This window comes from Paramormyrops kingsleyae, chromosome 19 (genome assembly GCF_048594095.1).
Source record: "Paramormyrops kingsleyae isolate MSU_618 chromosome 19, PKINGS_0.4, whole genome shotgun sequence".
NCBI lineage: Eukaryota > Metazoa > Chordata > Actinopteri > Osteoglossiformes > Mormyridae > Paramormyrops > Paramormyrops kingsleyae.
The window spans coordinates 9,149,369-9,177,320 of NC_132815.1; the positions used below are offsets into that span (position 1 = coordinate 9,149,369).

The following is a 27,952-nucleotide window of genomic DNA, read 5'->3' on the forward strand; positions in this document are numbered from 1 at the left end:
AAACCTTTTGTAATATATACAATTTTAATGAGTTTGTTACATAACCATCCCCAACCCCCCAAGGTTATCACCAAAACATACAGAATAAGTATTTTACTTTTCCCTACTGATGCAGAACACTTAAATCTAAGATATGTCATGCCTAGGCTTCGCTTTACTTACTTTGAGCTCCGTCTTTGCAGCCAGATGGACTGACCTCTAGCATACTTATCATTTCTTCCATCATCTCAAGGTCTTGCTGAACACGATATTTTCCGGGAAACATTGTCAATGCCACCACAACACCAATATATGACTTACATAAACCAGGCAGCCTTTTCATCACCCTGATAAATAGTCTAGAATTCTCATTGCCGCTGGTGTGGTGGGGCAAGGCAGGGCGAGCTTCCTCCATCCATCCAGCTGCGGAATGTGTTGTGACAGCTTGTGTCTGTCATCTCACGTTTGATTGAAAGATATGAAGGAGAACTATAGTGTGATGATGAGCCAGTATATCAGTGATACAGGCTAGAGTTTCCTCTCTTATACGAGCCTGAGAGCAGGCAGAGGGGCCTGAGAGCGTTCAGAGGGGCCTGAGAGCAGGCAGAGGGGCCTGAGAGCGTTCAGAGGGGCCTAAGAGAATGTAGAGGGGCCTGAGAGCATGCAGAGGGGCCTGAGAGAATGTAGAGGGGCCTGAGAGCATGCAGAGGGGCCTGAGAGCGTTCAGAGGGGCCTGAGAGCAGGCAGAGGGGCCTGAGAGCGTTCAGAGGGGCCTGAGAGCAGGCAGAGGGGCCTGAGAGAATGCAGAGGGGCCTGAGAGAATGCAGAGGGGCCTGAGAGCGTGCAGAGGGGCCTGAGAGAATGTAGAGGGGCCTAAGAGCAGGCAGAGGGGCCTGAGAGCGTGCAGAGGGGCCTGAGAGCATGCAAAGGGGCCTGAGAGCATGCAGAGGGGCCTGAGAGAATGTAGAGGGGCCTGAGAGCATGCAGAGGGGCCTGAGAGCGTTCAGAGGGGCCTGAGAGCAGGCAGAGGGGCCTGAGAGCGTTCAGAGGGGCCTGAGAGCAGGCAGAGGGGCCTGAGAGAATGCAGAGGGGCCTGAGAGCGTGCAGAGGGGCCTGAGAGAATGTAGAGGGGCCTAAGAGCAGGCAGAGGGGCCTGAGAGCGTGCAGAGGGGCCTGAGAGCATGCAAAGGGGCCTGAGAGCAGGCAGAGGGGCCTGAGAGCATGCAGAGGGGCCTGAGAGCAGGCAGAGGGGCCTGAGAGAATGCAGAGGGGCCTGAGAGCAGGCAGAGGGGCCTGAGAGCGTGCAGAGGGCCCTGAGAGTGTGCAGAGGGGCCTGAGAGCGTGCAGAGGGGCCTGAGAGCAGGCAGAGGGGCCTGAGAGCAGGCAGAGGGGCCTGAGAGAATGCAGAGGGGCCTGAGAGCAGGCAGAGGGGCCTGAGAGAATGCAGAGGGGCCTGAGAGCATGTAGAGGGGCCTGAGAGCGTGCAGAGGGGCCTGAGAGCGCATGTTCCACTCTCAAGTCCCAATATGTCATTCACGAAGACAGGATCTGTTGTTTTCCTTCAATGTGTGAGGTCTGGCTTAATAATTTATAAATGAAGGATTACGTCATAATGTACATGTGCTGAACAGCTCTTCTAACTAGTCAACACATCTTTGCCTTAAAGTATGTGTGTCAGTAGTTGTAGGTCACAAAGAAAGATCTCATATTAAACAATTCTGTCCATCTGTATAATACTCATTTTTATTTATTATTTCATAGAGTTGATATGACCACACTTTTGTAAACTAACCGACTGAAAATAAGTCTAAAGCCTAAACTAACGGACTAGTAAATAAGTGTCACACAGGGTCTGGCGCAGCATCCAGGAAGTCCAGTATCTCCTTTGTACAGAAACACGGTGCTTCTTGTATCAAAAGGGGTAAATCTAAAATGTGTTAGCTTTTTTCACATTGACATGCTCAAAATTGACATGCTAACATGCACATTTTGTATGTGTGAACAGATGTAGCCGTGGAAATCTGCAAAATTATACTGAAATCAAGGGTCCGACATATTATTTTTAAAATCACTACTTTATTTTGATAATGATTCAACTAATCACAGGATACACACAAGAGAAATTAAATATTGGAATAAGATTGTACAGCAATAAAGATTTTTTTTTGTGTTCCTTTGTGAAAAGTTGTCTGGAAAAAAGTATTGAGGGGAGTATCTTAAAAAAAGTTGGCAAACATAAACTAGGATAAGTGATGATGTGTGTTGCATTTGCAACAAACAGCTGTTCTCACACTGGGCTACTGACTGCATCAGCAAGTACCTTCTCTGCTCTGAGCGATTGTATACTATGGAGACTGGTGGGGGAAAAAAAGCCTTTCAATTATCGGTCAGTGCCTGTTCTCAGGAAAGCTGTGAAATGACATGCAAAGAAACTGAGCTGGGATGTTTTTAACAGAATTCAGAATGAGGCCAGAGACTGAACGCCATGTTCTGCAAGCGTCGGAGAGGAAAACAACGTCAGTGGCGACACTTAAAGTTCGATTTAAGCCTCAATCAAATGAAAATCATGCCACAATGATATGAAGATAAAGTAAGCATGATATCTCAATTAAAATATGTAAATAAATAACACATCGATTGACAAAAAAATTAACAAAAGATTTTTAAAAATTTGAGTGACTGTACACTTGATTAGTGGACGAAAGATGGATGGATGAAAACATTGGTCTGTGATACCATTAAGAATATGGACATTTTGTTAATCATACAGCGCAGTTTACTAAATAAAATAGGAATTAACATTTTGGGTGTGCTGGAAGACCTTAACCCTATCAGGGCGTACAAATGTACAGTATGAAACTTGGAAATAATGCTAATTTGTGCAAAATCATACTGCCTATTGTGCAAAATCATACTGCCTATTGTGCAAAATCATACTGGCTATTTGTACTTAAGCAAAGACTTCTAATATTAACCTTTTAAAATAAAACCTTACTTTTTTGTTTAACAGTAAAGTCATAATTTTGTAATGGTTTCCATTACCACATGACAACACAAGAGCATCACAAAGAAACCATATCCACATAATAATACATTATAAATCATGTATCAAAAACAACCTTTTTTCCCCAGAATGCACTATTGCACACATTACTGTACGTAAGCTAGTTGTGTATTTTGTGTATATGAATACAGAAGCCATACTGTATATGGATTAAGTAAAAATACAACATTCAATGACCTTGTCTGCTGTTTTGACTTTGCTTTGACCTGCTGGTTTAATCTCAATGTCAGTCAACATCACAAAAATGAAATGACTGGTGACTCAGACAACCAAACAAGCCTGAGGCAAACTGTACAAACTAAGAACTACTGAGCAAGTTGCTCCTGGCCATTACAAGGCTTATGTTATGAGTATAAACCAAGGAGGAAAAGACGAATGTGAATGGCTAATTTGTAGCATGTGTAAGACATATCAGTTTATGACCTTTAACTGTAAACAATTATTTTTTACATAATTTGTGGAGACTGGATCCACTGTAGCTAAACGTCTCAGATCACGCCTTTCCTCATTATTTCGTGCTGTGCTTCAGAGAGGTGTTCGTTTTTGGGCTGTGGAACCTCTATTTGTGCTAGAAACGGTCCTAGGAGGTTCTTCTTGGCTGTCCCCTGTTATGAGGTTACCAGAGTGTAGATCATACTGGGCAGAGAGGAAAGGAAGAAGAAAAAAGGAATTATTGCCAATATAGGAATCAGGTGAATTTGCTAAGTAATTGAGTATCTCAAGGATCCTAAATATGGCAGGCATAAAATATGGGAGTGGTTTAGCACCAGCTGCATTCTGATTGGGTCACTTTTTTTGGCTGGGTCTCCCACCTTAGAAGGCGACTGATAGATGCACCTGAGACTTGAATTAACTAATTCTTATAACTTAGGGAGCCATTATTAGGTGAGAGTGCACTGGCAGAGCTCCTGTTTGTGTTCTGATCCTGTGGACATGCTTTTGTGTTAAAAGAGGCTCAATAATACACCAGATGAGGTTTGGCAAGAAACAAACAAAAACTGAGAATAATTTGTGCTATGCGGTCTAGATCAGAAGAAACGAGGAGTGGAGAAGATACAAGTCCTCCCCCAGCCAGAGCTGCAATTTAATTATAGCCCCCCCCCCTTCAATAACACAATCTGCTACTGAGAAGATGTTGGCTATGAACTACTTAAAGGCCTGTTTTTGCCTCACTGTTTATGGTTATGGTTCTATCATGTGGGTGGATACTGAGGACCAGGCCAACATTAAGTGAGCAATATGAAGGACCTACAAACCAGCATTTGCTAAGGCCTACTGATGGCAGTAGGTACCACTGAGGTCCTTCATAAATGAAGAGAGCACATTAGGCTGATGATGTCATTATTACGTGTTGCCTGTCCTCGCTGCTGGCCTTCACATGGCTGAGATTCAGACCAGTTAGATTGCAGTGAGTGTTGCAGTGGGCACCTCCATGGATTCTGTATCAAAACTGTCATTTCTGTCTCATTAAATTTAAGTAGCAGGTCATCTAATAAGCCATGTTAAACCATGCTATTAACGTCTGCCAACGGACTGGTTTTTAGTGATCCGTGAGTGGAACCGGCTTAACATTAGCCACTTGGGAATTGTGGGGGACCGTTGTCAGGGTTCATGCATGTGAGGGGTGCCATGGGTACGAGAGAACACACAGAAAGATCCAGAAGAGAGATTCACTGAGGCAGGAGTGAGTGGGGAGTGGAAGGTAAAAGGAGCCATTTCATTGGATGGCGACAGCCTATGATGTAAAACAAAGATGTTCATAAGAGGATGTCGTCTGGTTGGAAAGCAGGAACTTAAAGGCTGCTGCTAGCTTTTCTCTGAGTGACGTTTGTAAAACCCCATCACCTTTACCACAACGTTCAGTGCTGAGGAGTAGGGGTGCACAGAAGCGATGAGAGAACTCGACACTCGGGTCCAGCACACGCTGAAAAAGGAGGGAGGCGAAATGGCCACACACATAGCTGCCGTTTAGGAAAAGCACGAATTGAAATCCTGACCACCCTAATCACTGTGCTGGTGAAATGTACATTTACATACTGCTTTGAAATTCCACCCAACAGCTGCACTGCACTTTAAATGTAGACAGGATTCTAACACAGGATTAACAATGCAGACAGGATTTTAACACAGGATTAAAAATGTAGACAGGACTCAAACATTGAACTTTAAATGTAGGCAGAAATCAAAAACAGGGTTTTAAACTTAGACTGGATTCTAACAAATTCAAAGTTCACAACAGTATGGAAAAAAATCAGCTGTTACCAGCATTGACAATATTAATCGATATCTAAGACACTGAAACAAGTCCAGTTAATTATAATGCTGTGTCTACAAAAAGCTATTATTGGTCATTATGTTATTTTTTTTAAAGAATCTTCTAGAACATGTTTAAACACACCATGTGGTTAGATGTGAAGAGGACAGCACTGATGTATAATCAGACAAAGGATGAGGTGAAAAGGAGAGAGAGACAGAGACTCCGCTCACTGGGTGAGGAGGGGCAGGAGAACCACGCACCAGTACAGATAGTAGAAGAAGGAGAGAACGAAGAAGGCCATCTTGCACCAGGCTTCTTTCTGGCAGAACTTCAGTGTGTCGCCGTTCATGACGGACGCTGGGTCGTAGGGCAGCTCTGGGGAGTCCGTGGGGCTGTGGAAGTACCTGTCGGAGGGGGGGGGGGGGGCAGCCCGATTCAGTCAGCTGCACCTGGGATTAGTGGGCGTATCCCGGAAGAGTACAAAATGCACAGCGGAGATGTGGTAAGCGGCTAGAGACACTGGGAAAACGGGGGGAGCAATTTCCCTAGAGGATGAAGCATTACAGTGAGCAGAGCGTGGAGGACGCAGGGGGACACGAGAGACCCCAGAGGAGTGACCCACAGAACGGTTACGATTGCTGGACGTCCCAAGCCCATCACTTCCGGAAAGAGCCTGATGTGGAGAATTGGAGTGGGGGCGGGGAGGGGGGTCAGACTTGTCAGAACGTTGGGGGGGGGACGGGACTCTGTGATTGTAGCGCTTTGGTAACCTGCAGGTCTTTGCTGTTCCTCAGCTGTGAACGGCCAACACTGTACTCTGACTCCTTTCACATTCCCCCCTCACCCCCCCCTCACTCATACCTAACCCTGATAACCCCTCTTTTCTGTCGTGACCTTTTATTATTTACACGTGACTAGGGCCAGTTATAGAATCTTTTTAAAGTGGAGGGCATAAGGGGCAATAATTCGTATAAAGGTGCCGACCTCATTAGTCTACAATATGTTTTGAATTGGTGACTGACAGCTAATCATCTCTGAGCCTCAGCCGGTCACCTTATGGCCCTGTCCCTATGTTTGCCCCCTGTTGCTCCAGGCCTCCAGGGTTCCCCTTCAGGAGCTCTGAGCGGACGCTAGAGAAGCAGGTATGACAGCCTGGTGAAAGCAGGAGCCTCAGAAGGGGGTCTGGGATACGGGCAGCGCATGAAAAGCTGGGGGGGGGCGGATGAGCCCTGCCAACGCCGAGCCGAGTAAACATGGAGGATGCCGGGCATCCACCTGTGCACCGCGGGGAGTCAGAGGCGAGGGGGGGGTAGATCTGAGGCTAATTTTCTCCCTGCCATCTGCGGCCAGTAGGCATCTGGCGGTGGCCGCAGTCAGCGAGACACAAAGCGCCCTGTAACTTCAGCCAGCAGAAACAACATCGACATCAGCAGCGGCACTTCTGGCCCAGACCTCCGCAAGGCACCTGAGCTAATATTTCAAAATAAACAATAGTGTCAAATACCTGTCAGTATTCCAAGTTATGCAACTTAAATTTATCCCTGGCTTTTTGGACGCACGCCTAGGTTCCGGTCTCACGTGATCCTTCATTTTGCGCGTTTCGCTCTTGCCAAGGTGCACCATCGCCGTCACTCTGCTGCCTGTTGTATTTTGGCCGGTGAGCGACGACGGGAGCAGCTGCGATCGCCTACCTCCACGTGTTGTAGAAGAGCAGAGGGATATTGAGGCCCACTGTCAGCCATTCCTGTGCGCACAGGAACATGATGCAGAACAGCCCGTGAATGGAGTACTCAGGCAGGACGAGCTGGTGGAATGAAGCAGAAACAGAGTAACGGCTTGGCTGCAGCCCCCACCCCCCCGTTCCTCTAACGTGAACAGACACATAACCTCACATCTGCCACTCATTCATCTATAAAGACGGACACGGCTGGCTTGGCCCAGAGATTTCTGTTGCGTTGTTGCGGTACAAAAATAAGCGAGTGTGTATTACTCATTGCATATTTGCTCCAGGGATTGGCTTGAAATGACAGGTTCACATCTCGAGACAGTAAATCTGAGTTATTCCTAGGAGGCCAGATCTCTATGGCCCGTGGAGTAAATGTAAGAACATAAATCCCAGGAAGGATTTTAGCAAAATGTAAATGAATCATTATTTAAAATTTAAACACTATATACTTAGATGTGTTACTATCCATACATTCATTTTCCACACCTGCTTGTTCCATGCAGGGTCCAGAGTCTGTCCCAGAAGCTACAGGCACAAGGCAGGGAACAACCCAGGATGGGGCACCAACCCATGGCAGGGCACAAGGCAGGGAACAACCCAGGATGGGGCACCAACCCATCGCAGGGCACAAGGCAGGGAACAACCCAGGATGGGGCGCCAACCCATCGCAGGGCACAAGGCAGGGAACAACCCAGGATGGGGCACCAACCCATCGCAGGGCACAAGGCAGGGAACAACCCAGGATGGGGCGCCAACCCATCACAGGGCACAAGGCAGGGAACAACCCGGGATGGGGCAACAACACATCACAGGGCACAAGGCAGGGAACAACCCAGGATGGGGCGCCAACCCATCACAGGGCACAAGGCAGGGAACAACCCGGGATGGGGCAACAACACATCACAGGGCACAAGGCAGGGAACAACCCAGGATGGGGCAACAACACATCACAGGGCACAAGGCAGGGAACAACCCAGGATGGGGCGCCAACCCATCACAGGGCACAAGGCAGGGAACAACCCGGGATGGGGCAACAACACATCACAGGGCACAAGGCAGGGAACAACCCAGGATGGGGCGCCAACCCATCACAGGGCACAAGGCAGGGAACAACCCAGGATGGGGCGCCAACCCATCACAGGGCACAAGGCAGGGAACAACCCGGGATGGGGCAACAACACATCACAGGGCACAAGGCAGGGAACAACCCGGGATGGGGCAACAACACATCACAGGGCACAAGGCAGGGAACAACCCGGGATGGGGCAACAACACATCACAGGGCACAAGGCAGGGAACAACCCAGGATGGGGCGCCAACCCATCACAGGGCACAAGGCAGGGAACAACCCGGGATGGGGCAACAACACATCACAGGGCACAAGGCAGGGAACAACCCGGGATGGGGCAACAACACATCACAGGGCACAAGGCAGGGAACAACCCGGGATGGGGCAACAACACATCACAGGGCACAAGGCAGGGAACAACCCGGGATGGGGCGCCAACCCATCACAGGGCACAAGGCAGGGAACAACCCGGGATGGGGCAACAACACATCACAGGGCACAAGGCAGGGAACAACCCAGGATGGGGCGCCAACCCATCGCAGGGCACACTCACACACCATTTACTCACACATTCATTTCTGTTTATAATTTGGTACCTCCAATTCACGTCTGCATGTTTTTGGACTGTGGGGGGAAAGTAAAATACCCAGAGGAAACCCCACAATGACATGGGGAGAACACGCAAACCCCACGATGACACGGGGAGCACATGCAAACCCCACGATGACACGGGGAGCACATGCAAACCCCACGATGACACGGGGAGCACATGCAAACCCCACGGTGACACGGGGAGCACATGCAAACCCCACGATGACACGGGGAGAACACGCAAACCCCACACACATGGAGCTGGGGCGGAGACTTGGTCTCTAGAGGTGTGAGGTTAATGTGCTAACCACTGCACCCCCATGCCGCCCACATGTGTTACTAGTTTGTGTTAATTTATGCAATGGCATTATTAATACAAGAAAAGAGCCCCAATTCAACGCCAACGCCATACAAATAATTAAACATGTTTTTATTTACATTAGTACAAACACAAAATACTCACAGGGACATGACTTTCCGTGACACTTTCTAGTTATAATTTGCAGGAACAATAAGGCGGATATAAAAATACACAGAAGCATAATTCTAGTCCCCATTCACAGTTTGTGTTTAGAGAGGCAACACGGACACACAGTTTTCTTACCATTTTGTTACTGGATAACTTCTCTCAGAAATAATTCTGTTTATCTAAAGGACAGAGGTAAGAATATAATGTGTTCTACAGTATTACAATAGTGGATTTTTCCAAATAGAGAAAATGTTCTTTTTGAATGACAATAAAACTGTAGTAATGAGTTATTTCAAAGTTACTTGTGTTTCATAATTTAATCTCAGAAATAGAGCAGCTACTACCTTCTCTGCCTTCATACACTGACTGCCTCTGTGGTGGCAACTGTAAGAAAACAACTGTGAAGCATAAATAACGAGGTGAGGCGGGCGCAGGCTGCACGGCCCCTGTCAGGCTGACTAGAGCTGCTTAGTGTTCCCGTCGACTCCTCTGTGGCTTCATTCAGCATAGCTGGCGAAGTGGGAGGACAGCGAACAGGGACTCGCGGCACGGGCTCGCGGCACTCAGCGCCGTGACTCAGCCAGCCCATGTGCCCAGATGGGAAATGATCAATACTGTCCTACACAGAGCTACATCGCAGCAGCGTGGTGGACGCACACCGGCAGGGTTGTCGGTTCTATTCCCACCCCAAACTCTGTATGTGGGCATTTTATATGTTCTGCCCTTGCTTGCGTTGGTTACCTCTGGGTACTCCAGACCTCCTGAAGTGCATGAACATGTGGTGAGGTGAATTTAGGTACTCCAAAATACCTGTGGTGTGTGTACCCTGTGATGCACTGGGCCCCATTCGGGGAATCCCACTGCCCAGTACTCTGTGATTCCTGGGATGAGCGCCTGACTCGTCAAAACCCTGCACCAGATAAACGATTATGTAAGACAGACGGAAAGAGCAATATAGTGCCGTATAAGGTAGGCTGCTATATGATTTCGTTTATGCATATATATTTATGCATATTATATTAGTCTGCCTTTACCATCAATGGTAAGTGTTTTGGTAATAATTTATCCCCCACAACCATAAGCAAAAGCTAATTTTTTTTTTGCCTTACCGACACCTCAGTCCACCGAGTTCCTGCATTTTTATGCAATGTGCGACATGCACCCATGCATTATTAAACATGCGCCGAACACGCTTCACTGGCGCATCTCACGGCAGCAGGCGACAGGAAAATCAGTGGATGAGTGTTGAAAATAAAGATGTCCATAAAATTGTAAATAGACTTTAAACCTTGTTCCAAAGTTGACCTTTAACGCCCCCCCCCCCCAACCCCAACCCCCTACTACTAATTTAGGAGTCCACAGTCTTCATGGAAATCATAGAGGCTTGGTAGTACTGGACAGAAATTCTGTGCTGTGAGCATCTACAGGGAAATGGCACAATCATGGGTATAAGGGCAAATGCATGGTTTGGAAAACACGATGCAGACATGCGTGGTGATGCCGCCGGTAATGCGTCTGGCTGTCCCCTCACTGCCGTCATTTTTGGGAAATCACTGCAGATGGGCCAGAATGACACTGTGCCTTCAGCTCCCGCATCGGCGTCCGCTGTGTCCTCACGTCACAGAGCATCTCTGCCTCCCTGATTTTCTCCTCATGAGGCTTTGGACTTTGGCTGCAGAAGATTTGCCTTTAAAAGTTACTTGGTAGAGAAGAAAATGGAAGCAGGTTCTTCAAAGTATTTTATATATTGTATATAATGGCTGAAAACTAAATTAATTTGTTAAATGGCCAATGTTAATGTCTCCGTCAGAACTAAGTACTCCTGTAGCCAGAACTGTGCCTTGACACCTCCTGAAGTCCTTCCTACCACGGCTCTGTGTGTGTGGGTGTTGAATGTCCAAAGTCATGTTTGTGCGTCAGGTTCCTTATGGACTGAGGTTACTTTGCACATATCATGACATGTAGCCAGGAGTTTCTGGTGTCTCTGACTTGCTCTGCATGAATGCCCGTGCTCTCAGATGAGCATCTCTACCCTGCTCTTCTTGGGACAGACTTCATGCTCACCGAAACCCTGCACTGGATCGGTCCTTCTAAGAAAATGAACGATTACTTCCGGTTGAATACCACACACCAAAAACAACGAGGTCAACAAATTGCAAGGTCTCTCATGATAGGAATCTTACCTCTAAGCTCCCATACATGCTGCTGGCTGTGTGTAATTCCCTTATAAGTGACTCCAAAAATGCTAACACAGAAGAATGCTCATTAATGTCTGTGATGCCTGCATGTGACTGAAATATAAAAGTAAAAAAACCTCTCTGGGCACCTCAAGGGGTACAGAAAGTAATGGCAGTTTCTCTATGCTTGCATCCACATTACATGGTTGTTTCAGAAGTAAAAAAATAAGTCTTTATATCAGTGTTTCCCAATCTGGTCCTTGGGGACCTACAGATGGTCCATGTTTTTGCTCCCTGCCAGACAGTCAGCATTTTTGCTCCCAATCAATTCCTCGGGGACCCACCGACGATCCACGTATTTGCTCCTTCCCAGCTCCCTGCTAACCAGTCAGCATTTTTGCTCCCAATCCGGTCCTCAGGGAACCCATAGACAGTCCACGTTTTTGCTCAGGAGGGAGCAAAAACATGGACCATCTGTGGGTTCCGAACAACCGGATTGGGAAACACCGTTTTGTATTCACTCACGCGTCGTCAAAGCCCATTGCAGGTCAAGAGCCCAGAACATCACGAGAAGGATACTGGCCAAACATACCACGGCCAGGAAACACGGGGACTGTAGAGGAAGACTATCAACATGGACTTTTTCCTGAGTGATTATGAGTGTTATAGCTCTTGCCAAGCACTCGTGGAGAGACCTCTCATGATGTAACACCCAACGAGGGTTCCGGTTCAATGTAGCACGCGCTCCGCCAAGCGTGCCCCCTCCTCCGAGGCCGGGGCTAATTATCCTCTCAGCGCTCCTCTCCCCCCTCACACACCACAGTCCTCTTACGGCAGCCACCAATTAATGCCACTTTAATTATATACTTTTTAGATGTTCCATTCGGGGGGGGAGGGTAATGCGCTGGTGGATCTTTGAGGAATAGATACTGAAAGAATCGGCGAACCTGCACTCTGGTGTTAATCGGCTCTTATCCTCCTGCCAGACACAGACATCACATAAGGGCTAAAATTTGTACCTTTGCTTCTTACTGCGGCTGCTCCCTCACTCCAAAGGTACAAACAACATTAATGTTCCTCCAATGGTACATTTCCATTTCTGTACCTTAAAAGGTACATTTACCTACAGCCAAGGGTGCAATTGGCAAACCCTTGAGGGTACAGCCCCAGTGACAAACAAAGGTACAAATTTTTACCCTTTTTTCTGAGAGTGTACAGACTTCCTTGGACCAGGGGCGCCAATGCAGACTGAAGTCAAGGGGCCTCCACTAAAAGGGGCCCCAAATAACCTTATTTAATTGAATTTAAAAAACTCCCCCACCCCGGTCAACAGCTTTTATTGTTACTGGCGATATCCCCCAGTCAACAACTGGACCAACAGTCTCTGACTCAGGCTAGGACAAAATTAACGACTACTCTGGCTTTATGTAAAATCTGGACCTGGAACCATGGACATTTAATTAGCATCCTTTGAGATGCAGTTCAATGGCTCTGGGCCTACGGTTTTCCTGAAAGCTGGAGCAGCATGAAAGCTTTGCACAGCAACTCTTGCTGTTCTTCACTGGCTCAGTCTGGCTCTATTAACTATTCATAAGGGCCCCTTTATTTTGTGGACACATTAGTCCCGATTCATTTTCCATCCCCAACATCCGCACTGTTGCTAAACGCAAGAAAAGTAGGTAAAACAAGGGCTGGTATCTCCTGAGACACAACAGCACAATGACAAACCAGATCATTTGGAATGACTATGACAGCCCAGAATCCTGAGCGGGACGAATGGAAATGTACAAGGTCTTGTACTACTGCACGGCATCCTTCTCCGTTTAATTGGGTCGATCATCAATTTGGCACTTTAATGAGAAGATACTGTCACATTATCAGGGTGTCCCACAAAAATCTCAAGGCGTGGGTCTGCATCAGAGCGAGCGGTCAGGGGTTTATACCCACTGGACTGAAGGGAGAGTCTGCACTCCAGTAAACCTGCTTAGTTTAACAGTCCAATTAAAAGCCCCTTTAAATAATACCTACCATCCCAACTTCACGGACATTTTTGATGCAGATCATAAAGTCCATTGTCCTTAAATGGCAGGTGAAGAGAATGAATGTAGCATCCTTAATGATGTTTAATCATGTCAATAAAGCGTGACTAAATGACTGGCTAAGAGGTAGGGAGACCAGATAATCCACATCATGGGGTCACTTTGAACTAATTCTGGTTTTACAAAATTCAGTTCTTGTGCTTTGACTGGTTTGTTTCCTTGACTTAAAGACTCATTCAGCTGTTTCATATTAACATTAATGACACATGCATGATTACAGGAGACTGACCAATCAGCACACAGCAAGAACTCAGTGCTTAAATGAAATCCAGGTGTGTTTAATTGAAATGGTAGTTTCCAAATCCTGTCCTAGTTTAAAGTATTCTCTCTGACATGGATTATCCGGTCAACCTACCAAGATGACCAATGACTAGTCTAACAGTCAGTCATAAACTCATTTTAGACATATTTTGTGTTGCTAAGCATTGCGGTATTGTCTTTTGTGAAAACACAGGGAACAAAATATTCACTACTGTCTCCTGAACGCAAACTGCAGTTTGGTACTAATTCAGTAGTAACTCATCATGTAGCAGTAGGTGGAAACTTGGTTATTATGCCAGGAAGACAATCACTTTCAGTGATGTGTCTTGTTAAAATCAGACCTTGACGGCAACATCAGCTGAGATCCAGGTTCCCTCTGTGGTTCTGCCTTCTATCTTGTTCCCTTTCAATTAGCATTAGTGCGTTTCATCGAGCAGGTCGAGGGTATCATTAAGTGCATCTTTAGCTCGGGAGCAGCTCTGAGTGAAACGGTACCTTGGCTGCAAGTACAAACACACATCGCCTGCTCTCCGCCCAGCCTGCACTACTGAACAATCCTGACGTCTGGCTAATTTTAGCAGCAGCCCTCTCCCTGTTGTTGGAGATCAGAAGGGCCTTTTCTCGGCTCCAATTAAAGCGGTGAAAAATGGCACTGGGCTTCTTTTTAAATGGCACTTACTCTTCTGGCACATAATCGCAAACTAATGTGCCTCCTACCGTGTTACTGAAACATGGCGTCTTAACGAGGACAATTAATACTAGATGAGAAGATGTTTCAATTTCAGTTGCGGTAGGTACATTCTACACCTTGCGAAAGCATCCAAGCCCCTCTATGATCTCATTTTTGAGGAATTATGTACATATCTGTTAAAAATGTAAGTGTTCTAAGAAACACAATGAAACAAGAAATATCTCTGATTCTGAAAAATTTACAGATGCATGGTAAAAACCCCATTGACAGTTTCTATTTTGGACTATCGGGTTTGCAGTTCAGCTTGGCATAGTTTTTTCATGGTAGGCTTACTCAGACCTGGTCTAGCTGCTTGGGCTTGGGATTTATGGATTGTACATTACAAGCAAGGCTCCACGTGACCATAACACCTTTTGCAAGACAGAGTTGATTTATCGCAAGCTTAGTAATGGCTTACTGTTTGCCACTCTGACATATGGGGTCTGATTGTCCTAGTTATCTGAGACTAACATTTTCTCTTCCTCGCTGGGCTCTTTTTCATCTTAGTCACTGAACACACTTTTAAAGCTTGTAGTTTAATCCCTGCTGGGCTGCTTGCTTAAGCAGGATGACTTGATCTAGACAGGGTCTGGGTGGTGTGATGTACTGTCTATTTCTTGGCAACTGCGTTATTTTTTAATCACAGGTTGCTTCTGTATTTTCCGAACCCTGCCCTTGATTTGTGATTTTCAATTACTTTGATCACCGGCTTGCTCTGAAAACTCCATGGTTGCGTCTCTGCAGGAAATCTACTACCTAATCAACAAAGTTCACAGAGACAACTTTCTGAAATGCTGCAGACCATGAGGTCTCCTGAGGCTATTTTGAGCAACTCGGTAAAAGTATCATTGATAATACGTTGTGCCATCCATCCATCCATCCATTTTATGAAGTGTAGGGTTATGGTGAACCTGGACCTTATTCTAGACGCTCTTTACTCCAGAGCTGGATGCTGGGGACTTGAACGAAATGTACAGTTTAGAGTCACCAATTAACCTAAACATGTTTTGGACCACAGGAGGAAACCTATGCAAACACGGGTAGAAGTTGAAAACTCTGCATACTGACCCAGCATGGGATTCAAACCCACAACCCCTGAGGGGTGAGGCCACCCCTCACACTTTTATGACATTAAATTTAGTTTAATATTAATTATCGAAATCTAATTCTTTGCTTTTACCAACAAAATGATATTGTAGTGTAGGATGCGTCTGAAGACTCTCTGTTTATGCACATTTTTGTCTTTATTTCCTGTTTTAAAAAGAAGGCTTATACTACTGTATGATAAACACATTTGACTAATACCTACAAATGTGATGGGCAGAATGTCATTGAACAATGAGCAAAAATGAGCATTTCCCAGCTTCCTTAATCTCTATGTGACTAAAACACAACTCACCTCTGATTCTTTTATCCCCTCAGGGCTTCTAACCTGCACCGCAATCATTACGGTTTAATAAAATAACTTTCATTTTATCTCTTGAAATAACCTGGAGTTCCTACTGTTTCCCTCAGTTGTAATAATTTGTCACGTCTAAAGATGTTTGGCTTTGATCACAGTTTGTGAAACGTTGTCAAAGGCATTTTAAGGTGACTGAACCAACATATGCAGCACGAGTACCGGAGTGATGCAGGCACTGGGAAGCACATTACATTTCAGATCTGAACAAATGGTATCATGAGAGCAAAAGGCTGATAACCAGAAGATGGCAGCAAGTGGTATCTTAATGGAGCAATTAAAGATGTGCAATGTAATCAAGGGCGCTAATGATGAGCTTCCTGGGAGTTTGATCTGGTACACTCTGGGTCACAAGCTCTTCCATAGAAGACCTGACTAAACACTTCAAAGGACGATCTGTGTCTGTGACTCTAGGTCCAACCCACACGTTCCCCTTATGAAGGTCATCACCTGCTTCTCAGTGGAAGGTCCCCATCAGGAAAAAAAAAGCTCATCCCTGCATCTCATTGATGAAGGGCTTCTTCTTTGCTTTATGGGTCTTCAGTCCTGCTTCTTAGATCCTGTTTTAAATTGTCCTTCACACCTCTTAGTTCCCATTCTTTTTGAAGGTCACTTGAGGTCATCCTCCAATTTATGAGGCACTGCCAGATAAGTTGACGGTCAATTCTGGCATTAGAAAGTTGCTTCTGCCCTCTACCAGGCTGGTTTATGGTCGTTCCCAGTGTCTCCTGCTTCACCTTGTTCTTGTGAACTGTTGTCTTAGAAGGTTTAGCCTGGAAGCAGCCTGCTGCTTAGTGTAGACTTCTGCCAGCAGAACCAGGATTATTATGTGTTTTACTGAAGGATTCGCGTTAAACTGCAGTTAGTGACTGTGCCCTCTGAATACCTCATACCTCAGACTCTCCAACCTAGATGAGGATTACAGTTAAACTGCAGTAATTATTGATGGGAGTTCCTGGCAGTGATTAGCTGTGATTTATGCCATAGGATCATTTATCTTCACATCTTTGAAGTCAGATATTATTATCTTTAAACCCAATATTATTAAATCTTACTATTGTACAATAAATACTATACAAAATTGCAAGAAAACACTGTTTCCTGGTTCTGCTGCTGTGTGACCCCTAAATTATGGGCTGCCTCAGTTTGCCACTCTGAATCCATCCATCCATCCGCCTATCCTGGAAGCTATGGAGGCAAGGCAGGGAATAACCCAGATTCTGAAAGGTTAAGCCCATTAAAAACTTATGCTCATAATTGCTTAAATTTGTACAGATTTCTGTCTGAATAGCCAGCACAGCATTTTAAATGAGGGCTGAAAATCATTAATTTTCAGTGAGGCTCTTGGTCTGCAGTAATTGCGATTCCCTGGTAACATTCCCAAAGTTTTGCTGGCAAGGTGCTGATGGCTACAAGTGATGTTCTCACCAACCTGGTGCTGAGACCCAAATGTCTGAGTCCCTGTGGATCACTCTGCCCTGTCTGCAGTGCTCAGAGTCGAATAACATCTCCCTGAAGGCGACGGTTGAAAATTTTCCCCAGTTTCTGGCAGTTTTTTTTTTCCTGCCAACTGATCATATGTGTGCAAAAGAGGGAGAGACAGAGAGAGACGCAGAAGAGTGGCTGAAAAAAACAGCTCTTTCTCCTTAGAAAACTGTTCTGTGCTGGCATGAGTACTGCCTCCGGGAAAAGTCACATCGCTAATGCTAATGATGTGTCATTCCCGCGACCTTGCTATCAGCACTCAGGCTAAGGAGCCATCCAGACCACCACATGCGGCCGAGCTCCGGCACGCTAATATCGGCGTGACTCGCGGAAACTCGCAGGCCAGCGTCCAGGTTAAGAAATTGCACCGGTTAACGTTGCGGAGTTTTTAATCTCGAGAAAATCCCCTCTTCAGCATTAACCAGGGCACTGAATTAACAGTCAAAGCGACAGTGGTAAACAAGCGTGCATGTGTTGCCATGGAAGCGCTCTGACGCTGATCTTGTGCTCCCGCCGGAAACCTTGCAAGGTCAACGTAGATTTTAACTCGTCGTAAAGAGTTACATTTTCTCCACGCAACTGTTGGGGATGCCGTCGGGCTACTGGGGATCCAACAAAGCTCGCTATTTCTGTAGTGGGAATGGCGAGAAATCCTGTGGCCATATTGTCACTTGCAATACGGGTTATTCCCAAAAATAAGACTGAACAAATATCCAGTAATAACTCTTTCAGTTGAGCGTAGCAACTGGTGGGCAGCAAATGACTCAAATGCAAAACTATTATGGTTTATATGCTCACATGCACGTTCATAAGAACAGATATTAACATAATCCCCTTACTCATATAAATCTTATAAATAAAAGCTATTGCTTTGGCTCAGTTCCCTGATGAGCAATAAAAAGAATAATAGGAATGTCTTCATCGGTCCCTTTCGGCTCTTTGATGTCAAAGGCTTCGCCGCTTGGGTGATGTGCATTAAAAATACAAAGAAATTCAATATACCATAAAACTGAAAACCCAATTTGCTTCCACCTGGGATCTTTCCACGTAAAAGAAAATGGCAGGTTTAATATCCCGTTTGCCATCAAAGGAACCAGCTTCCGATTGGCCTCCTGTGACTGGAAATCTACGCAAATGTCTGATTTAAACAGAGGGCCATAGGGCGATGAGGAGGACTGAAACCTTTGTACAGCGACATCAAAAGTGCCTCCTTGTTTGAAGAATCGCCACGGCGGGCGAGGTTTCCGCTGGGGGCTGCTCTGGTCAGCTAAACCGACAGGCTTGGGCGGGGCGAGGCGGGGCGGGGCAGGGGGGGGGCATGAACCTTCACACCAAAGTCAGGACAAACATCCAGATCTGGGTGTCTGGGTTCCCGCGTGAAAATTACAGCAAAGCTACAGTGTGCAGATATCAGCCAAATTCTATTTGTTTTTATCTATCCATTCTACTTTAATCTGTGTTTTAGCCTGTTACAGAGCCCAGTAAATATGCCAGAATGGTAAAATCACAGTACTGTGCAAAAGTGTCAGGCAGGCAAAGGAAAAATTTTAAACTGTTTATGTGTACAGTAAAAATATACGCGCTCAGAACAAAAAAAAACACAACTTAATATAAGAACATATGCAAATTATGAGTAACGCAATAAAATTAACAAGGATTTCTTCAATTCTCCAAAGAATAACAGATATCTTGTTGGATGGGTAGATGAACGCCGCTTCAGTTCCCAATCCTCTCCTCAGGGGCACCCCAGCCGTTCCATGAATCTGATACATTTCACAACCAGCTCACTCAATGCATTAATTAGTTTAAAAAGTCAGTGAGGTATTGATGAGCCCTATGCAGTCAGGATGGGTTCGACTTTCCATTTTCAGGGGGATGCAGGAAATTTCGAACTTGTCATTTTACTACCTGGCTATGTGTCTGACCAGGAGTAAATCGATTTCTGGGGGCCTGTGTGCCTATGTTTCGAAATGGCTAAGCTGACACACTCTGACACGCATAAATGTCATAGTTTTACACCAACATGGAGATCATTTAAACATTATTTCCTTTGATTCCTTTCACAGTACTGGATGAGACAGTCAGTCTCAAATCAAACAAAAAAATAAATAAGGTACAAGTAGTTTGATTGAGAACAACAAAATGTAAAAAAACAAGCTTAACATTGAATTAATTGTACATGATTATAGTTAGTGTCTATTTACTGATACAGCGGGAAAACATACAAGCTGCCCCTTAATAAAGTATTTTGCAATTTTGTTGCTTTGCTTAAGGGCAGAACATGAAGTGCTTGGGGCGACAGACTGATAGGATCCTCCTCCTAATGTCTGGGCAGACTGGGGAGGGGGGGTGGGCTGGTTCAGGGTGTCCTCACCTTGTTCTTCCAGGCTATCGGTCACAGATCCAGTACCAGCCCTGTGTGTGAGGACCTTGCATGCTCTCACCTTGACTGTGTGGGATTTTCTCACGTTCTCCCATAATCCACAGACACATGGGTCCGGTAAACTGGTTTCTCTAAATCAGTCTGGTTTCTCAATCTGGTCCACTGGGACCACTGGTAGTCCATGTTTTTGCTCCCTCCCAGCAAAAATGTCCCTGTCTGGCAGGGAGGGAGCAACAACGAGGAGGGTCTGGGGTCCCTGAGCACTGGGTTGAGAAACACTGTTCCAAATAGCCTCCCTATATATCTGTGTAATGGGCCTGCCATTGATTGGCTGTCCTACCCTCCATGGTCTCTGTCTTGCATCCAAAGATTTCCGTCATAGAAACCAAAACAGGACAACAAATTTTTCGAAAGGATGGATGCTTATGGTAATGTTGAATCGCCACATTTTGAATTAAAGCAAATATGAAAACCAGAAACAAAGCTGAAAGAATATCCTATCATTTCATTAGGATGTATCCTTCACGATATTTCGGTGAAAAATAAAAAAAACACACATAGCTATTGTAAATCTCATAAAGTTTTGCTGTGATGTCAATGGTGGTGATAACAACTCCAGCTAGTTCCAGGAATTTAATCTTTAAAACATGCAGAGTAGGCTGGGGATTCTTGGTTTTGGAAGGATAACTGGCTTGAAGCGGTTTGGTGAGAAAGGCCTGTAATTTCACCACAAAATACGCAACACACAACAATGGCCTGCGAAGCTTCTCTAAACAAAGCTGATCCGCGATGTACGGAATCAGCCACGGTTAATGTTAATTTGAACGGATTAGAGGAGTCTGTCAATACACTTTTGGGTCAAAAACAGAAATTTTCCTCCATCCGCCTTGGAAGGATTTAAGGCCCCACTGCTGAAATCTGTGATCAGATGGCAAAACGTGAGCAATTTCTGTACCTGGCAGAGATGTAGAGTAAAGGGAGTGACGCTTTTTCCAGTTTCTCTTTGCCCTTGTCTGTTTTGTCAATCCGGCACATTTTCACAACTTCAACTGGCTAACTTTTCTTATACAAGCTCTCACAATCCCACATTCCTCTCCGGGGTGATGATACTCCCCACAACCCAGAAGGTGCGAAGCCTCACTGCCCCCCCACTGAGTCTCTGTGCCCTTTAATTCAAAAACATGCTCTTCTGAAATACTCATCTGAAAATTAATAACCACTAGTTTTCATAGGATTTAACCATTTACAGGACTATTACTGGGCTATGCCTACTGACCTTTTTTTCCTTGTAGATTTCGCATAAATTTTCTGATTAAATGCTATTCTCGGGGAAATGGTGAGAGATGACTGTTACTGTAGGAAAAATAATTTAGTCTGAAAATAAAATAGCGCTGTAACTATTTCTGAAGCTTAATGTAGTGTGCTTGGTCTTTAAAGACACGCCAGGATGAGTGAATCTCTGACTCATCGCGGTGTGGGTTGCCTGATTCGGCTTGAAAAGCTCGATCCAAATTTTCCTCTGGATAGGTACAGAAGCATCCCCTTTCTGAAATTCTAAGCATAAAAGTATAAGTGTGAAAAAGTACATCTTCGTCTGGATAAAACAGCGAACGGTCCCACACTGACACGGTCAAATCCCTCGAGACACATGGCCGTCCGCGTATGGTGTGAGACGGGCCTTCAGCCGTGTCGTCATGAAGGCAGAACAAGCCGTCAGTTGGTGAGCCGTCACGGATGTGGGTACATCACATGACTCAAAGCCAGGAAGGGTGACATGGACCTGTGCTTTTATGGAGCAGATGTCAGCAGGGCTGGGTCAAGCTATTTAGCCCCAGTTATTGTGTCTGTCCTCTGCTCCCAAGGGAACCTTCATCATGAATCTTCATCATCATAGGCAGGAGTCTGAATCACCTTCTCCCAACGTGCCCACAAAAAAGTAATTACAAGCTAGAAACTTACAGCGAAGCCCATTAATTCTGAAACATTCTTATACATTTTCCCGGAATAACCAAGTTTTAAATGTGTATGGGAGACTTTGGGGATGTGGTCTGTCTAGCTCAGGAGGGTAGTGAGGAAAAATCTAATGAACTTTACCCCATGAGTATTTGCCGTGTATTTTCTGTCTTATGCATCATCTGACAAATAACGTGAAAATGGAAGTAAACAGAGTTTAAAATTCTGTTATTTTTCACAGATCATGCTACTTGGCATTGCTTACATCAAAGCAGATTCTCGGGCATCCAGACAGACAGACAGACAGACAGTGGGGCACCTCTATTGATTTAATTTCTATTGATTGTTTCCCATTTAATCTTAAATGGGAAATAACAACAATGTGAAACTGATAATAACTAACGACAGCGACTGATGTTTTGGGCACTGTCATTATTTTGTGTCGCTAATAGGATCTGTGATCCAATCTGCGTGTAAAAGTCCCTGAGCAATGCAATGCAAACCTGCTGCTTCTAATGACGGCTGAAAGAGCGTGTGACTCTGGGAAGAGGGTGCGGGGGGGGGGGTCACCCAGGCCGGGCTGCCGCATTACCTTCCGCAGCAGGAAGCAGATCCTCTCGATGTTGCGGAGCCTCTCTCGCTGCAGGGGTGAGGCAGTGAAAAATAGTGAAGGGTCAAGGCCCCGAAGCTATAAAAGTCACAAGCAGAACCTTCCCCAGGAACCCAATAACCTCATCTGGTCCAGCACGGCCAGTGGCAGAGTATCTCAGGCTACCTACTCGGGCTGGGAGCAAACATTACGAAGCCGCCTGCATTCCTCAGATGTCGCTTTACCCATTTCCAGTATTTTCGCACTGTAGTAAATTTTGAGGTGAGAGCAAGGAAGTGGGGAGGTGAAAATAAACACCATGTATCACACAGTATGGTGATTTTTGGGGGGGGGGCAAGATAGACACTGATGGGTCTCCCATAATTATACCTCAGCAGATCTGAGATATATATATATATATCTCACTTTTTGCTCAGAACATTCCTCTATCAATTGAACACTTTTTTTTGAGAATTTCACCCTAATCCACTATAATTCATTCAGTATCAAACATTCAGCTATAGAGTCCTCTGGCAGGTTATCAACATATTATCTTTGATGAGAACAGAAAAGCGATGATCAAACAGACCCTGAGTAATATAAAAGTAGGCAGATGTGCAGCCCAGGAAAGTTACTACAGAAGGTCTGCACTAGGATGCTGTTGCAAATTGTTAGAAGGAAACTCATTCACTGATATTCATGAGACTGAAGACTAAAGAACATTTAAATATACTCTACAGTTCACCATGTCATTATGGATATAATATCCCTTTTATAATCCCAGTGTTGTGGGTTAGGGTTCTGCTCCCCAAATCTGTATGTGTTGACATGATCTTTCCATGTTGGGTTTTCAAAGACATGTGAGTTTGGTGAATTTACTGTCTATCAACTGACCATAATCTGTGGCTCTGTGTAAGGACGTAATGGACTGGAACCCCGTCCAGGGTCTTCCCTGCCTCCTGCCCCGTCTGACCTTGTACTGCATAAGTGGTTGTATAAAACATTCTGTATCTAGGTTTGCGCATAATATTTTAATGGCTAATTTCATTCCGCATATGTCTATAATTCTGGGAAATTCACTGGCACAATTCCTGGACCCGTCTGACTGTCAGCACACAGCAGCAAAATAATATCAACAAATTCCCAGTCCAGAGCAGAACATGCGTCAATGAAATAAGTGCTGACCTACATCAGGTTCTCTCATAAAGGGAAAGCTGGCAATGATTCCAGCTGATTCAGGAGGAAAAAGGCTTGATAGGCATAATAATAAAACGAGTGGACAGAGGTGGGCTGAAAAGAGAACTTCATTCAGCACTGGGGGAACCTTGGTCAGAATGGGAGACTTCCCCACACTGAATGGTACAATGAGCTGGGATCCAGTATGGAGACCTGGATGTCAGCCCAGAGCGGGTCATCAAAGCACCAGGTCTGTCCGGCCAGGATTTATGTGGTGGCGACACAGTGGGTCTGGACTGTAAACCTGGTACCGGTTTAGCCTATAGCTACGTTTGGTAGGATTTTCTAAGGTACCTTAAATTTACATCGCTTGTACATTGCTTTTGGGTCTATGTGTGTACGTGAATTGGACCCGCACCCATGCACGAATGTCTATTGGTCTTAAGACAAAAATCAGAGATTAGTATGAAGAATTACAACTAAAAGCCGGCTGAGATCTGATGCACTGTTTGCGATTTGCAGCAAATAGTTGCCTAGTCGTTCTGATACGTATAATCCCTAGAACGGAAAGCCAGCTGGCTCAGCCTAATACGTTATCAATGTTATTGCTATTGTTCTATTGTCTCACAATAGACAAAACAAAAACAGCATAAAAGCATTTATGACGTGTCTGACATTTCATGTGAAATCAATCAAAACCACTAAATCTGCTCTTTAGGTAAAAAAAAATAATCATCTTCTGAGTCACATTGTACAATTTAAGATAAAGTTTGTTTTACTAGTTTGCAATTATGTGCATTTTAATTTTCACAGGTGTCCGGTTTTCCTCCCTGTAGAAACATCAACAGCTTTTGAAAGTTTGAAGGACACAGATGGGTGTCCCCGGTGGTGCTTTGTCCACCCAAAACACAGGGGGCGCCAAAGGGCATTGAGTCAAGTGTAACTAATTAAAGAATATCTAAAAAATGTCCCAAATGGAGCAAGATGTCAGCAGGCTGCAGCTTTTTAACACAGACCTGCTGTATGTTATACTGCATGTAAGATAACAAACAATATTTTTTATAGATTTAAAAGTATTTAGATATAGGTTTTAATGATTCTGGGTCATACAACTTATGTTCCTTTTTCATGGTGAAGCTGGAGATATTTCAGACCGGTACTGGTACTGGGTCTGTGTCTAACGGCAGAACAAGAGCTGCTGCTTCCTTGTGGGTAGTTTGCCGCTTTAGCCCTGCGGAGGTAAAGGAAACGTGTGGTAGCAGAGAGGACAAGGTGAACCCAGGGCCATTTTAACATGGGCGAGCGTGTGCTGAGACCATCCAGGCAGCCGTCGGGAAAAATATCACTCATGCAACCTGACTGTGACTCTACACTTTGGGAGATGATTCACAGCTCTTACACTGGTGAGTATGTGACAGTATGTGTAACATATATAGATTAATTCTTAATGAAGCCCAAAGCCCTTTGTAATTCATTAGCCTAATTTTTATGCACTAAATTTTTTTATTCGCTGATGTTTATGGTGGCTTCTCTGATGCGAAATGGAAATAACAGAAATAGGTAGCAAATGACAGCGGTGACTTAGGGAAAGGGACCCAGGAAGAAAGTTTCTCTGACGAACAATCAGGGATTTGAAGGTTTTAAGTTGAAGAAAAAAAAATCTCTAGCTTTCCACAACAAATAAGAAACAATATACATATTCACTGTTATGGACACTGGCAGATCGCAGGCACTTCCCAGGACTTTTCAGGGGCCATTGAATACATAAAATTACAAGATTATATAACATAAAGGGGGAGGGGGGGGGGGGCAAAGGGAAGATCCATATCATCAGGGGGCCTAGAATGTCTAGCTGTGTCAGCCAGCACAGAATCCTGTCATTGACGTCTACATGAAATCCACAGGAAACTGGAAACAATCAGCCCCCCTGTACCCTAAAAGGGAAGGTCTCTCTCTTTAAACCTGATTCATCTATTCCGTCTATTAATCTGTGCTCCGAGCGAAAATACAGTCCGCTGCTACGAATGATTGCAGCCATTCTCGAACATTTGGGGGAATCTCACCTGGTAAGCGAGACAGCTAAAGCTGCCCCCCCCCACCCCAACCGCAATTTGGACATGTTCTGAACATCTGCTTAATCCAATCAACACAGAGGGCTCAGCATTTGTCATACGCACCGCATGAAGTGGATTTCCTTGATCAATGGGACACTTAAAATCTTCCTGGAGCTCATCAAAGGCTGTTATCTGAAAAGGAAAATACAGGAGAGGACTAAGTCACTTTTTTGTGCTTGTGAGTCCCTAACTGCTCAGAGAATTAAGGCATCAAATCAGCTGCTTTTGGATAAATCTGAAATTGAAAATTGCACCATTATTAGCAACAAGATAGTATTACACTAGGGCGAGTAAACATTGAGAAAACCGCATTTTTGTTTTGTTATCATTAAAATCAGACAAAAGATTTTTAGATTTTTAGATGAGAGAAAACATAACATAGTATCAGACAACGGTGAGGCAGAACTACCTCTGTTCAGGTTTAGCTGAGATTGGCTGTGTCTGACAGTGTATGACTGCAGCTGCCAATCTCAGGAGCCACGTATGAAATCCGCAAGCAGAAATAAAAAGAACTGGCAGTTTGCAAACATTTAAATTACAGATACAACCTGTAAATCAAATAACCTGATTATCACTGGGTGCTCTTCCACCGCACCAGGTACCACACTTTTGGTACTTCCCCTTTCCAATTGACTTCAGGTCAATACCAGTACCAAGAGTTCCAGCACCCAAAGTCAATCCCCATCACTGTAACATGGATCTGTTCACCAAAACTATTCTCACGCTGAGTTGTGGCATTTTTATCTCCACACATTTCAAATCCAGTGTTTATAATGTAACTAGTGCTGCTTACTAAATGCCGCTTAATATGTCTGCAGGCTCTGTGCTTTGCTAAGTTATTTGATAAGCTACTGTGAGCTTGTGGGGGGCAGAAAAATGGAAATAGCTGGGTTTAGATGGACTGTCGAAGCTGTTATCGTCGACATGACTGATCACAAGCTCCTGTCAACAGAAGCTCCAGTTAATGGAGCCCAGCTGGCCCTGTTGCACTAATTACATTGTTACGGATAAATGGGGCCAACACAGTGATCTGGGATCATCATGGCTCTATTGGTATATAAGTAGGTAAGTAAGTAGTTAAATTAATAAAACTATTAGAAGTAAGAGAACATAACATCTTTTACAAAATTTTCATCTAAAAACTAAAATTGATGACAAAAATTCCATGCCCATGGACTAGTAAATACAAATAATCACAACAAAATATTTTTTTCCCTCCATACAGAAACCAAATCTACGTTTCTGTCAGCTTCTCCTGTCGAGTCAGTGTCACCCCCTTCATCCTCATCCTTAGAACTGAAGACGCTTCCTCCATTCGACCTGCCATTATCTGCCCAGATTGCATGTGGCATGGCTGCGTTTGATGTCATCCCAAACGCCCTCACGGCCCACTGGCAGCAACAGCTGCTGTACATGCTGCATGTATGGCTTCCAATAAGCTTCAGCTGCAGGCTCATTAAAAGCTCGTGTTACACTGAGAAACACATTAATGACTTAGAGTTTTTAATTCTAATAAAGTAGGACCATGAGCAGAGCATGATGGTTTTCATTTCAGAACAAACTGGTGCGTGTCGAACATCGAATCTACAAACCTTGCTTGTTCCGCAGTGAATGAGAACTGAGGAAATTGCTGTCCTTCTCAATGGAACACTTCCTGCGGCCTTCCGAAATTGAACTTGCATGCTATCCCTGTCCTGCTTGTGGGGTGAGACTCTTCCAGTTCATGACAGATATCTGTGGGTGGGGTTTTTATGTCTAGAAGGTTGTTCCTTCAAATCTTGCCCGGCACAGTAATCGTATCACTTGTACGCCAACCCTGCTGCTTTGGACAAAAGCATTTCCATCATATACATAAAATAAACATCGTAAAATCTGTGCCTGGCTTTGCACTGCAGGAAAGCTATAAAAAATAAAATATGAACTAATAAATTATTAAGACAGGCATGTAGCCTAATTTTTTTTACCTCTCAAATGCTTCTTCATTTTGAGATACGTCAGCAAATGATAGAATACAGAAGTGATTGGATTTACAAACACTTTTATCCAAAGCAAGGTAAAATTCATAAAGCAGGTGTTGTGGTCCTTAATGGAGGTTGTGTAGTTGTGTAGCAGTAGTAGAGCGTTTTTCATGTGTTTCAGTAGTTTTAGTGGTTTAGGATGGTTCTTATTTTTGATTGTATAGCACTTTGGCAGCAACTTGGTTGTTTAAATGTGTCTATAAATAAAGTTGGATTGGATTGGATTATATTAACAGGCTAGATTGTATTTATTTTTGACATTCATTCTATGTGCTCAATCATTTAGCATTTGCTCAGTGTTATAATGCTGGTGAAGACAGGGAAGCACTAGGGTTTTAATGGCATTGGGGTAT

The 27,952-nt window shown here is 44.7% G+C and overlaps 1 protein-coding gene across 2 annotated transcripts in view; it reads right to left on the bottom strand.

Annotated features, from left to right (window-relative positions):
• Window positions 1-2,035: 2,035 nt before the first annotated feature.
• cnih3 (cornichon family AMPA receptor auxiliary protein 3) overlaps window positions 2,036-27,952 on the bottom strand; it is a 34,091-nt gene continuing 8,174 nt past the window's right edge. Inside the window, exons 2-6 of one of the 2 annotated variants that reach the window (XM_023831637.2) lie at window positions 25,645-25,713; window positions 22,295-22,342; window positions 6,992-7,104; window positions 5,561-5,704; window positions 2,036-3,679 (exon numbers count right to left, since the gene is read on the bottom strand). In XM_023831637.2, coding sequence (XP_023687405.1) covers window positions 3,652-3,679; window positions 5,561-5,704; window positions 6,992-7,104; window positions 22,295-22,342; window positions 25,645-25,713 — 402 coding nt within the window. In that variant the 3' untranslated portion in view covers window positions 2,036-3,651. Of the gene's footprint in view, window positions 5,705-6,991; window positions 7,105-22,294; window positions 22,343-25,644; window positions 25,714-27,952 lie in introns of both variants that reach the window. The other variant, XM_023831636.2, reaches the window with a different exon arrangement.